Raw genomic sequence first — 12,799 nt, 5'->3', positions numbered from 1 at the left:
CAAAATTATTTACTTTCTATTCTATAAAAAGTAATCTTATAAAATTATTTTTAATTTTTATTTAAATTACATATATATCATTACATATACAATGATTTTATACATAAAGTCAAATGACAAAAATATCAAAATTTCTTAAATATTCAATACACAAGTAAATGAAATCCTTTGTTAAGACGAAAATCCGGGATTCCAACTTAAAACCAATTGGTTGTAAGTGGAGTAGCCATTCACCCTTTATAAGGTAGGAGAATCCCAACATTACATCTAATATGGAATACTTAACATCCTTAAAGCCAGACGAAGATAGTTTAAGATAATTACCTATTTATAAAAATATATGTGTGTATGCATGCATAATTAAGTTAATTAGTATAGGTTGAAATTAAAAGCAAAAGGTTAAAAAAGAAAAGGGAAAGGAATGGAATGGAAGCTCACGTGTCACAATAATTGTCATAGATATACATACATGCATACGGACAGAGTACGGACGAGACATGGGCATGCAAAATCAATAATAATAATAATAATAATAATAAGTCGGATGGTACGGTGATATGAATAGTGAACTTGTGACCTTGAGCTAATAGGTTTAAACTCCGATGCCTTCAAGTCTATCTGCTTAGTATGACTTAGTTTTTCGGGTATTAGTTAGGTTCTATCTGAAGTTTACTTGGTGCTCATTTTCGACTAGCGGCGGCGGATTCCGACGTAAAATAATAATAATAATAATAATTTGGTGGGCCTGGACTGGATATGGCTGTTTTTTCTTTAATTTGTCGTGGTCTGTTTGTTCCTTTGTTTCTTGTGAAGAGGATATGTGAAACGACGTCGTAAAGTGGAAATGCAGTTTTTTGCAGTAGCAGTGCTGCCAATGCCATACCTACTGCACTGCTGTTCATTATCTTCTTCTTTCTTTTTTTTTTTTTTTTTTTCTAATAATAATAATAATAATAATTTCATCAATTCTTGTCCTGTAAATTACTAGTACAGTTACAGTAGTATGATTGATATTTTGTACAGGAGTGCACGCATGCATGCATTCATGCAGATATGCAACAACTACTACTACTGCTGCCACTATTTGTTTCCATCTTTTCTTTCTTGCATGTACTCATACTCATACTCATATCCTTTCTAATCTGTTCTTACTGCATACTACTGGTGTGTTTGTCTGAGGGCTTGGATTTTGGGTTGGGGTTTGAATAGTAAAAATTTTGAATTTGAATAGTTGTACGATATGATATAAATAAGAATTGATGTGATGTTTTGAATGTAAAATTGATTTTTAGTATAATATAAAAAATGAAAAATAAATATTTGATTTGATATTTTTGGAGGGAAAATTTTGTGGGAATAGTAGAAATCCCACAAAATCCCGCAAACAAACACACCCTACATTTATCACACACAAATATTGACACCATTCAATTAATTCAACACATTAATTATTGATTAATAAATTAGTACAACCACAACCCCCTCATAATTCAATAATTAAATAAAAGTAGCATAATTAAGAATCACACCCCACTACTAATTCTTTATTAACTTGCATGCATTCCCACCCACTACAAAAACACATCAACAACAGCACTAACAATGCAATAATATTCTTTGCATTCTTTAATTAATTAATTAATATAATTGATAATACATGAATCATTTGATATTCACCAATAAAAAAATTAACCAGTTTATATTGACGGAGACAATGTGCATGTGTATGTAGCCTAGGGTGGTACGGTAATAATAACAATAATGATGATAATAATAATAATGTGTATATATATATATATATAGTAGTAGTAATAGTAATATTATATTTTTTCCAACAAATATTTATTTATTCATTTAGTTTTTGCACGAAATTTTAAAATATTAATATTATATTATGATGAAGTTGAAATAAAGATAAAAAATTTTAAATTTTTGTATTATATAAAAGTAATGATATTTGTATAATATATTGTAAATTGTAAGAGTATTTGTAATGTTATGTACATAGAACAATGACTAACAAAAAAAATTGGATACTTTTTTTACTGAGACAATTAAAATGAAAAAATAGATTATTAGAGGACAGAATAAATATTTGGTGTGCACAATAATTTTTGAATTGAGGTATGGCCGACTTGTGCCATCCAATCCAATCGATCACAACAAATGGAAAAGAAATTTGTGACAAGAAACCAACCAACTACCAAGTACATGTCTTCTTAGACTGATGCTTTTGAAAGCTTTTGAAATTTTAAAAATTTGAAAAAAAAAAATTAAAAAGTTATATTTAATATTATATTTTTTATTAAAAATAAATATATTTAATATAATATTTTCAAAAATAAATAATATCGTATTAATGAAAAATAATTGTGTAAACAAAGGATACAATATAGGGTCAGGATCAGGATCAGAATGCGCCCAAATGACAATTTTCTTGGATGGATATAAATGTATATAGCAGACCCCACTCTTTTTTTTTTTTTTTTTTTGGCTTTCGATCGGGTACACCAAAATATAGATACAGATAATTGACAGACACACACTGACACATACTGAATGAATGAATCAAGACACTCGACACGCAAAACAAAACAATTGTAGTTCAATTCTCCCAAGAAACCAAAGCATAATTATGATTAAATTAATTAGACGATGAGGATAATGATGTCACCATCCAGAAATCCCACCACTTCCAATTCTCCATCGGATGGATAATAATAATAATAACTCTATTATTTTACCCGTGACTTACCACCTCATATATATATATATATATATCAACAATTACTCCAACAAAATTCATATATGGAACACCTGAAAAATATCCAATAACACTACTTCTCCTACACAGTCCATCACTATAATCCTCAGGATCAACAACCAACCACCCACCCTAAAAATGGCTCAGACAGGCTAGGCTATTATTCATTCGTAGTATTCATATATATGTGAAAAATATTAATGCTGGTGAATTGGTGATGATGGATTATGGGAAAGAAAAGCTGTGTTGTGTTCACTTCACATTGACACGTGGCATTATGGGCTGCAGGTAGGGGCTCCTTCGTCCCCATTCAAATCCCTACCAACCTACCCTACCCTAGCACACACCCATCCTATGATGTAATTTTTCCAATAAGATTCAATTCACTAAAATGGAGTACTAAAAGATTGGACCTTTATTATTGCTTCATTCATTCACTGCACTGACTTCCACGTCGGCTGCAATAATTCCACGTCATCCAGCAAGCTCCAGCTGGCGGTACTACCCCTTCTCCACTTACATTCCGCCACGTGTCCCCCTCGAACTCGACGCTTCCCTGCCTGCCTACAGCTGTGTTACTGACTTTCGTATATAAATTACCCCCACGCTAGGGATTTGGCACTCCAAGCTTTGCAAATCCATCTCGATGGCCTCAGCTATGGTCCTGCTTCTGCTTCTGCAACTTTTCTCCTCCTTTTTCTTCTTTACATCGCCTTCCATGGCGGCGTTGGTGCAGCAGCAACCGCTGCGGCTCAAGTACCATAACGGAGCTCTGCTCAACGGTACCGTCACCGTTAACCTCATCTGGTACGGAAAGTTCACGCCTACGCAGAGATCGATCGTCGTCGATTTTCTACAGTCTCTCAACTCTCCCAAAATCGCTGCTCCATCCGTCGCTTCGTGGTGGAAGACCACCGGAAAGTACCACGGCGGCGCCGGCGCGCCTACAGTCGTCGTCGGAAAGCAGTTCCTCGACGAGAACTACTCCCATGGGAAGTCCCTGAAGAATGCTAATATTATATACTTGGCCGCCAAGGGCGGCCACGCTAACGGAGCCGTTAACCTCGTGCTGACGGCGAAGGACGTCGCCGTCGACGGTTTCTGTAGGAGCCGCTGCGGCTCCCACGGCTCGACTCGGGGAGCGGCTCGGTTCGCTTACGCGTGGGTCGGGAACTCGGAGACTCAGTGCCCGGGCTACTGCGCCTGGCCCTTCCACCAGCCAGTCTACGGCCCTCAGACGCCGCCGCTCGTGGCGCCGAACGGCGACGTCGGCGTCGACGGGATGGTTATCAGCTTGGCCACGGTTCTGGCCGGGACGGTGACGAATCCGTACAACAACGGATATTTCCAGGGTCCGGCGGCGGCGCCGCTGGAAGCCGTCACGGCTTGCCCGGGGGTTTTCGGCTCCGGCGCATACCCGGGATACGCCGGGAGCGTACTGACGGATAAGAGCAGCGGCGGCAGCTATAATGCGCGCGCCGTTAATGGCCGGAAGTACCTTCTTCCGGCGATGTGGGACCCGCAGACGGCGCAGTGCTCTACGCTCGTCTGAAGGGAGGGGATTCGGTGCGGTGAGGTGCACCGTACCTGAATGCCTGGTTGTATGTATATTTTCCTCTATTGTATAAAAGAAACGTTACATAAAAATAATAATGGTTTTTTTTTAGTTTTCAATCAATGATTAAATAGGCCCATCTCTCGTCTAGTTGCTATATACGATACATGGCTCCTGGTTCAGATGTTGATGGCTAACAAATGCAAAATCCGTGTGCGATAAAAGGACACAAATCTTTAATGGGAAAGGATAAGTATGATATCTTCGTTCTAAACATGTACTACTATATGATAATAAAAGCCTTTAGAAACGAAGCCAAGGCGATTAAGACAAGTGTTGGAAAGTCAACTGGATAGAAACATGCAATTACTAAAGAGAGTAATAAACTAATAGCAGCTATGAGGACAGATGGAGTCTTGAGTCTGGTTCAAGAAAGGGGTTTAGTACTACAAGAACAGCTGTAAAGGGTACTCCTCTAGCATTGATGGTGGGTTAAGAATTAAGATTAGATAAGAAGGATTTCATCGAGTTCACAAACAGCTGAACAAATTAAATAAATAATTCTCCTTCGGAACAGTAACAGAGAAAATTCAATAAACATTAAATATGCAAGACATTAGGCAGATCTCGGAGTTAAAAAGAACTGATCATTTCCAGGCAAGATCATGCAGATAGAGAATTCAAAACTTGAAAGTTTACCATTTGGAGCAGAGGAGAAGGCTCAGAAATAAGGATTGTATCGCATCGGCGCCCGGAACCTCGGTACCTTCCTACATGGATAAGAAGAGAATTCGACGAATCACAAGGAAACCTGTCGGGAGATGTTTAAAAAATGCAGACAAGCAGCGTACCCGTATCCGTAAGGGTTAAACATGTAAGGAGCACCCATGAAAAGGCCTCTGGATCGGTAGGGATTAGCACGGCGAGGGTGAAGTTGCTTCATGCCCGGAATGTTAGTCCTCTTAGCTGATACCTAATGAATGTCGATTATACTTTAAGAAAACAAAGAAAGAGTAAACGAACTAATGTTCTTCGACTCTGCATAGAACGAAGGGGTGGAGCCAACCTTCAGTTGTCGACCATGAAGTTCGGATTCATTCAAAAGGAGGGCTGGTTCGACAGCTTCTGCTTCAAGAAACTCGACGTATGCATACCCCTTCGGCTGTCCATACTTGTTCGTTCGAATTGTGACTCTATTCACGGTTCCACATGTCTGGAAATGCTGCTGCACTTCCTCTGGGGTACATGAGTAATCCACCTTGTCCACCAAAGAACATTATCGGGCAAATCAAGCAGCAAATTTCATCGAAAAGTGGTATCCTTAATGAAGAAAACACATTATTGATGATCAAGGGGAACCTAAATGATACACACATTGCCAACAAAGATTGATCTTGCATCCACTTCTTCCCTGTTTGCTTGATTAGCTGCAGCAGCTGGATCTCCTGCAATGGAAGTATGCATATGATTTACGAGCGTACATGGGCATGAAAATGTGAGCAAAAATGAAGGGATTTCATCATCATAAATGATAGATACTGTATAAATTCTGGCAATTAGGAAATTTCGAGCAACTGTAATTCATACTGGATATTAGAAACCATCGTTTTCTCCATGAATAACTGCTCAAATTGCAGTGTAAATTAAGATTGAATGCTCATTTACAGGAAAATCTTTCGATTGAATGCTTTCAACATCATATTACAACCATAGCTGTATATAATCACAGTAGCTGTACCCAAACAAGCAAAATCAATCCACTTCTAATCATATATTCACAAGCTTCATCAAACTCGCCAAAAGCACACTAAATAGAAACAAAAATTCAACCAAAATTGCAATTCAGATGCTCCATATACAAGCAATTTGAGTGCAAATTTGGACGCCGTAAATGAAAAGATGAAGATGAAGAAACCTTGTGCGGCGCCCATCTCCTTTTCGACTTTTGCCTGCATTTCGCGGAGAGCGGCAGCTTCGTCCTCCATCTCCTTCAGCCTCTTCTTCATATTATCCAGCTCCTATACATACAAAAACACGTACAGGATTACAGCGTTGCCGACGAAACCTAGGGTTTGTGAAACCGAATGTGAATTCCACAACACAAGACAGAAATAATTCGGATCTGCAACTAAAAAATCATGATTCATCAACCTGATCTCCACCGTCGTCCGCCGCCGCCATCACCACGTCGCCCTCCATCAATATCTCCCTCCCTGCCTCCCTCAGGCGGTTGCTTTCTCACAGAATAACAAAAATAGTACTAATAATATCTGAGACATTTGCATCTGAAATGGCGCTTTTACCCTTCCAACACGGGTCCCATTCCCATGCCCAACCTTCTCCCAGTTCTTCGGGACTTCTTCGGTTTCAAAGGAGCCCCACCCTTCCCTGTGATTTTCTTCCCGAATACTCAATTCTTCCACGGGCAGTCAATTCATGATTACCACAATAATCTGGAGAAAGCTGGATGCTGCTTTAACTATATAATGCAGTATTGATCAATGGGCGTAATGTAGATCCAGTTGGGATTGTCTGATAACCAAATTCTTTTTAGTTATGTATAGATATTTGTAATATTACAGTAACAGCAGGCATTAGAGCTAACAGCCAGCAAGATGAGCTAGGGGCATTGTAATGGCAGTGTCTGCTTGACGAGGAAAGGAAAAGTTGGAGTTCGATGCTGTCAGAGTTATAATCTTAAGCAAGAATTTCACAAGAAGCAGGTTACAAAATCTATCTTTTAAGTATAAAAAAATCAAGGCAGATGCGATTCCACTAGAAGGAATTCAAATCGCTGGCCAAGAAGGATTTGAGCCTGAAACTGTGAGAAGTTTGAGCATTATAACAGTTCAGCATGCTATCCAACTTGCAAAAATGGTAAGTAGTTTGAAGCCTAAGATATGATAAGGATTTTTGTCATAATTATATCTTTTATGATGCTTTTAACTCCATTTGAGTACCAGGTGAAGTAAACAGTTCCTGCAATGGGGTTTACTTGACCTGGGAAGATCTATGGGTGACCGTCTCCACAGCTACAAAACAGGGCACTAAACCACTTCTCCAGGGACTTTCCGGCTACGCCTCCCCCGGCGAGGTCCTGGCCGTTATGGGCCCTTCCGGCAGCGGCAAATCGACTCTCCTCGACGCATTGGCAGGTCAGTTCATTCATTTACAGTTTCTGCAATTACATATATATATATATATATATTGATCAATTGATTGATTGATTCTTACATTTCTTGTCCTAATTTGATGCAGGCTTATGTGACACACGAGGATGCTCTAGCATGGACACTAACCGTTAGCGAAGAGGTGTACTATTCAGCACAGTTGCAATTACCTGCGACAATGTCGAACTTGGAGAAGCTCTAAAGAGCCGAGAGCGCGATACGGGAGATGAGGCTGCAGAATTCGATGGAAATGCGGATCGGCGGATGGGGAAGAAAGGGCCTTAGCAATGGCCAGAATCCGTTGTGGTTGCTGATTTCAGTATTGATCTCTGGTAGTTCTTTGCGATGAATGGCTTTCCATGTCCGGATCTTCGATGCCTGGCCGATCACTATCTTAAAGCGAACAATTCAGAGTTTTACGACGTGCGCTTACGATTGATCGATTTTGTTTGTTGCCTTTAAAATTAAGCTTTTAGGTGAAATGATCATTGATGACTTCTGATCTTTTAGGACATTGAAAAGGGGAACGGAGGCGAATCCGTGGCAAATGAAGTGATTAGTATGCTCGTAATATCTTACAGCTCTTGCGATGTTTGCGCGCGGATGAAAACCACGGTGGCTGAAATACACAAGCGAGCATGATCGAAACCGAAGAGCTTTGATTTTCTTGATCGATCTGTGTTTCTTTAACTTTAAGCTTTTAGGTGAGATGATCATTTAATATTCTTAATGTATATATAGGGTGATAATTTGAGTGTGAAGAAAGAGGCGCGGGCTAGCTTTCTTACACAATGCCTAACTCTCACTAATGGGTCGTTTATCCATATGCACCGCGACCTCGGCTACTACTGGCTACGCCTCGTCATCCACGTTGTAGTCGCTCTCGGCTTAGGAACCGTGTTCTACAACGTCGGAAACAGCCACAACTTCGTTTACGTAACTCCTCGACTGCATGCGCTGCTATTGAAAAATTACGTTTTTTATTCAAAATATCACATCAATACTATGTTGTAGGAAAAATGTTCGTTACTGATCTTTGTGACTTCGCAACTAACAATCATGGTGATCGGCGGATACCCGTCGTTAGTGCGAGATCTCCATGTCTTCCGGAACGAGAGGCTAAACGGCCGGTATGGCGCGGCGGCTTTCGTGATCGGAAACACCGTCTCGTCGGCGCTGTTCCTCGCGCTCATATCGGCAATACCGGGGTGATAATGTACTTTCCAGCGGGCCTCCGGCGAGGGGACGTCGAGTTCTTTTACTTCGTGGCAGTCATCTTGGCGGCGATGATGGTGGTGGAGAGCCTGATGATGACGGCGGCGAACTTCCTGCTGGGACTGATCATCGGGGTGAGGGTACAGGGGGGGATGATGCTTGGCGGGGGGTTTGTCCGGCGGCCGGAGAATCTGCCGAAGATGTTCTGGAAGTATCCGATGTACTACGTGGGATTCCGTAGGTATGTGTACGAGGGGATGTGCAAGAATGAGTTTGGGGTTGATGGGATATTCGAAGTGGATCGATCTTGGTGTGTTGTTTGGGATGCTTATTCTCTATAGATCCCTTTTCTTTCTTACTGTTAAGATTGTCTGGTTTTAGACTTAGATTTGATTTCTTGATTCTGGACATGGACTTATTTGTTGTTGGAATATAGCCCAACAATTTTTTTAAAACATATTTTCTTTAATTAATATTGTAAAAAATATTTTGAAGTTGTTGATTATGCATAAGTTTAATGACACTTAAATTACATATATAACAAATTTATTCCCGTACTGATATTAAGAAATAATAGTATTTTATTATCAGTGTGTAGATTTTGACATTTTTATCCTTTGATTATGTAAAAAAAATAATTGTATGTATAATATTATGTTTGTAATTTAAATAAAAATTAAAGATGTACTGTATATAATTACTTGAAAATAGATACGGACGAAAATTCTTAAAAACTGTACGAGTATATTAAGGGTGTGTTGTTTGAAGGATTTACACTATTCATATCAAACATTTATTTTTTATTTTTTATATTATATTAAAAATCAATTTTACGATTCAAAACATCGTATCAATATTTATTTACATCATATTATTCCACTATTTCAATTCAAATTCTTGGCTGTGCAAATTCTCAAAATCCAAGTCACACCCGTGATTGACTTAGCAAGCTTTTGCCAGCCCCAAGTCTAAACTCGTGCTGTCTAAATATTAATTTTTTAAATTAAGTCATTGCATTTATTTATTATTATTATTATTTTCCGGCCAAAGCCATTGCACATATATTATTAGAAGTCTAGTTTTATACCTAAACTAAAAATTAATGCAGCTAATCTAGAAAAGCTACAGAAGACTTTGTAGCTCTTTATTGTGTTCAATTTGTAACCATAAAATAAAATGCCTAATCCTACATTCCTACTCTCATTTTAAAATTCACCATCTTCATCTTCATCTTCATCTTCATCTTCATCTCTCTCTCTATATATATACATATAATAATGTCTCCACAATCAAGAAGCTGTGTTAAAAAAATAATAATAATAGCTCACTGAATTCAAACAAATAATCGAAAATATTCCATCCACCCCATGGGATTCGATTCGTTTACATTATTATATAAACTCACTGCTGTTATTGTTTTTGCAATAATCTGTGGCCATTGTTTCACAGACACTGAAAACAGTATCATATTTTTTTGACAATCAATCCACTGGGATCTCTGTTTCCTCCGCCTAATAACCCTTCCTTCTCCCCACGATTCGCGCTTTCCATTGTCGTTAAAAAAAACATTTCCCTGTCTGAATACAATAAATACATATATATAGTATTCTTGTGACCCTTCCTAGCTCATTCGTTAATCACAATTCGCAAGGAAATTAGTGATGGGCTTTCGTCGTTCTTGATTCTGCTTCGACCTCTGCAACTATGGCGGCGGCGGCGGCGCTCTGTAGCGCCAGCCATGGCTGTGGCTCCGAGAAGCTCCGGCAATACCTAATCCCCAGGCACAGTTTCACCAGGCAAGTTGAGGGTTTTGTTTCCTCTTCTGTAAATGCCTAATTCATTGCATCCTTGGAGTTTGTGGTCAATTTTGATTCTTGATGTTCTAAAATGGTTTCCAATCTTGGGCTTTATTTCATGGTTATGTTTGCATTTCTCAAGATTTTTATTACTCTGCAGTTATCGGATAAGGTTCGGATTGATTCAGGATATCCTAATGTTACTTCATATCAAATTTGGTGCCAAAATTTGCCTAAAATTCTAGGAATTTTTCAAAACGTATCGATGATCTTAGCTACACTTGCATTTGTATGAGCTCTTTGTGTTCTATTAACCTTTCAGGATATGCCAAGTGGAATCTTTATCGTTTAGAAGGCAATCGAAATGTGCGAAAATGTATTCGAACAAGATTTCGATAAGTGAGTTACATTCAACTCAAATTCTCGATGAAAATGTGTTGAATTCGAGGGACGACATTAGTGTCGAACAAGAAAAGGGAGAAACTTTGTCGAAAGCTACATTGATATGGAGAGCCATCAAATTGCCAATGTATTCTGTTGCTTTGATCCCTATAATGGTAAGAGTTTCGCAAAGCTAAACGTTCGAATTACTCTGTTTAGGCTTGTTTGATTTTGTCGATGAAATATGCTGCAACACTTAACAGGTAGGAAGCGCCGCGGCTTACTTAAAAACCGGTGAATTTTTTGGAAATCGATTTGTTCTGCTATTGGTTTCGTCTGTTCTCGTCATGGCTTGGGTAAACTTAAGGTTGAAACTTATCCTCGTAAACTAACAAACGTATATGTATTAGAATCGTCATTTGATCGTAATTGTTCTGGATAACGTCTTGAACAGCAATGATGTATATGATTTCGATGCGGGGGCTGATAAAAACAAGAAAGAATCGGTTGTCAATCTTCTAGGGAGGTAAGAAATGCCCTGTTTTGATCGGTTTCATTACAATCCTCGATAATGTAATACAGTTTCGTATACTTCTTTTCGCGAAGTCGGGAAGGGACGACTGCTTTTGCTTGGACATCGCTCGCGCTTGGCTTTATCGGGCTCGTATGGGTGTCGGTGGAGGCGAGAAGTTTGCGCGCGATGTTTCTGCTGACAAACGCGATACTATGTGGCTACGTTTACCAGGTACGATGATTCTGTCAGCTTCTTACGCGACATGTCTGAATTTGTGACGAAACAATGTGTGTTGCAGTGTCCGCCGTTTCGCCTCGGTTACTTAGGAATCGGAGAGCCGTTATGCTTTGCTGCATTCGGTCCGTTCGCAACCATTGCGTTTTACTTTCTTCAGCGCGGGTCGAGGTTGTCTTCGTTATCTACTCGTCGAATGTAAGAATTGAAGCTCTCGCTTTTTTAACTTCGGCTGCAATGATAGGGAGCTCTCCGTTTCTGGGGCTGCCGTCTCTTCGTCGATTCTTGTTGGTTTCACGACAACGTTGATCCTCTTCTGTAGTCATTTTCATCAGGTCACCGCTTCTCTTCCCGATCGATCTCTCGTTTTTGTGGATTTCTATTCGGTTATTGACTTCTTTGACGCGTCGTTTTTCAGATCGAAGATGATAAGTCCGTCGGGAAATATTCCCCGCTGGTGAGTCCTTCTGCGTTGAACCTTAAACCCGAGGATCAGCTTCGAAATATTCTTCGATTTTGAATCCAGGTCAGGATTGGAACTGAACGAGGAGCCGGAGTTGTTAATCTGGCCGTGATTGCGCTGTATTTGCTTCTGTTTATTCTAGGAATCGCGCAAACGCTTCCTTTCTCGTCTGTGGTCAGTCTTACCGAGCAAATTCGAGCTGTGGTTGTATCATTTGATTCGTTTCCCCGTGCTTATTGTTACTTTTTGCAGGTTTTGTGTGCTTTGACGTTACCAGTGGGGAACTCGGTGTCGAGGTTTGTCAAGAGTAATCACACGGTGAGTTTTCTTGTCGAATTTGGCGCGATTTTGAACGATTGAGTGGTTTATTTTCATTGTTTGGCTTTCGATGGTGAAGGACAAAACGAAGATCTTCGCGGCGAAGTATTTCTGTGTGAGATTACATACCGTATTCGGAGCAGCATTGGCTGCCGGGTTGGTTGCAGCTCGAATGTTCGCGCGGAAGAAGCTTCCGCATGCCATACTTCTCTGAGTTACGAATTACACAGGTGCCGATCGTCATTTTTGTACCGTTTATTTGTACATGTCACAAATCGAAAGCGCATACACGAACACATGTTTTGATCGAGTAGTGACGAATGAAGTTGTCCTTGTTTCGCATCCGGTGAATTCGCTGTTCTTACGTTGTCGAAAGAGTTATTACATAG

The 12,799-nt window shown here is 39.6% G+C and overlaps 3 protein-coding genes and 1 pseudogene across 3 annotated transcripts; 3 read left to right on the top strand and 1 right to left on the bottom strand.

Annotated features, from left to right (window-relative positions):
* Nucleotides 1-3,370: 3,370 nt before the first annotated feature.
* On the top strand, nt 3,371-4,438 carry LOC127262423 (protein EXORDIUM-like 2). The gene has a single exon (XM_051291098.1). The coding sequence runs from the start codon at nt 3,411-3,413 to the stop codon at nt 4,314-4,316; it is 906 nt and encodes a 301-aa protein (XP_051147055.1). The 5' UTR covers nt 3,371-3,410; the 3' UTR covers nt 4,317-4,438.
* Nucleotides 4,439-4,848: 410 nt separating this feature from the next.
* Nucleotides 4,849-6,610, bottom strand: LOC127262424 (polyadenylate-binding protein 2-like). Its single transcript, XM_051291099.1, has 6 exons — nt 6,471-6,610; nt 6,235-6,337; nt 5,694-5,764; nt 5,386-5,577; nt 5,171-5,292; nt 4,849-5,089 (listed from the first exon to the last, which is right to left on the bottom strand). Exons 1-6 carry the CDS (start codon nt 6,516-6,518, stop codon nt 5,041-5,043), a joined length of 585 nt encoding a protein of 194 aa, XP_051147056.1. The 5' UTR covers nt 6,519-6,610; the 3' UTR covers nt 4,849-5,040.
* Nucleotides 6,610-9,085, top strand: LOC127262362 (ABC transporter G family member 1-like; annotated as a pseudogene).
* Nucleotides 9,086-10,010: 925 nt separating this feature from the next.
* Nucleotides 10,011-12,774, top strand: LOC127262321 (2-carboxy-1,4-naphthoquinone phytyltransferase, chloroplastic). The gene is made up of 11 exons (XM_051290967.1): nt 10,011-10,500; nt 10,823-11,057; nt 11,145-11,248; nt 11,336-11,407; nt 11,488-11,626; nt 11,694-11,800; nt 11,874-11,964; nt 12,048-12,086; nt 12,156-12,266; nt 12,345-12,410; nt 12,490-12,774. Exons 1-11 carry the CDS (start codon nt 10,409-10,411, stop codon nt 12,622-12,624), a joined length of 1,191 nt encoding a protein of 396 aa, XP_051146924.1. The 5' UTR covers nt 10,011-10,408; the 3' UTR covers nt 12,625-12,774.
* The last annotated feature ends 25 nt before the right edge of the window (nt 12,775-12,799 follow it).

This window comes from Andrographis paniculata, unplaced genomic scaffold (genome assembly GCF_009805555.1).
Source record: "Andrographis paniculata isolate CXL003 unplaced genomic scaffold, ASM980555v1 Contig65END, whole genome shotgun sequence".
In the NCBI taxonomy this organism is placed as follows: domain Eukaryota; kingdom Viridiplantae; phylum Streptophyta; class Magnoliopsida; order Lamiales; family Acanthaceae; genus Andrographis; species Andrographis paniculata.
The sequence above is the reverse complement of the archived record's forward strand: the minus strand, read 5'-3'. Positions and strand labels throughout refer to the sequence as shown.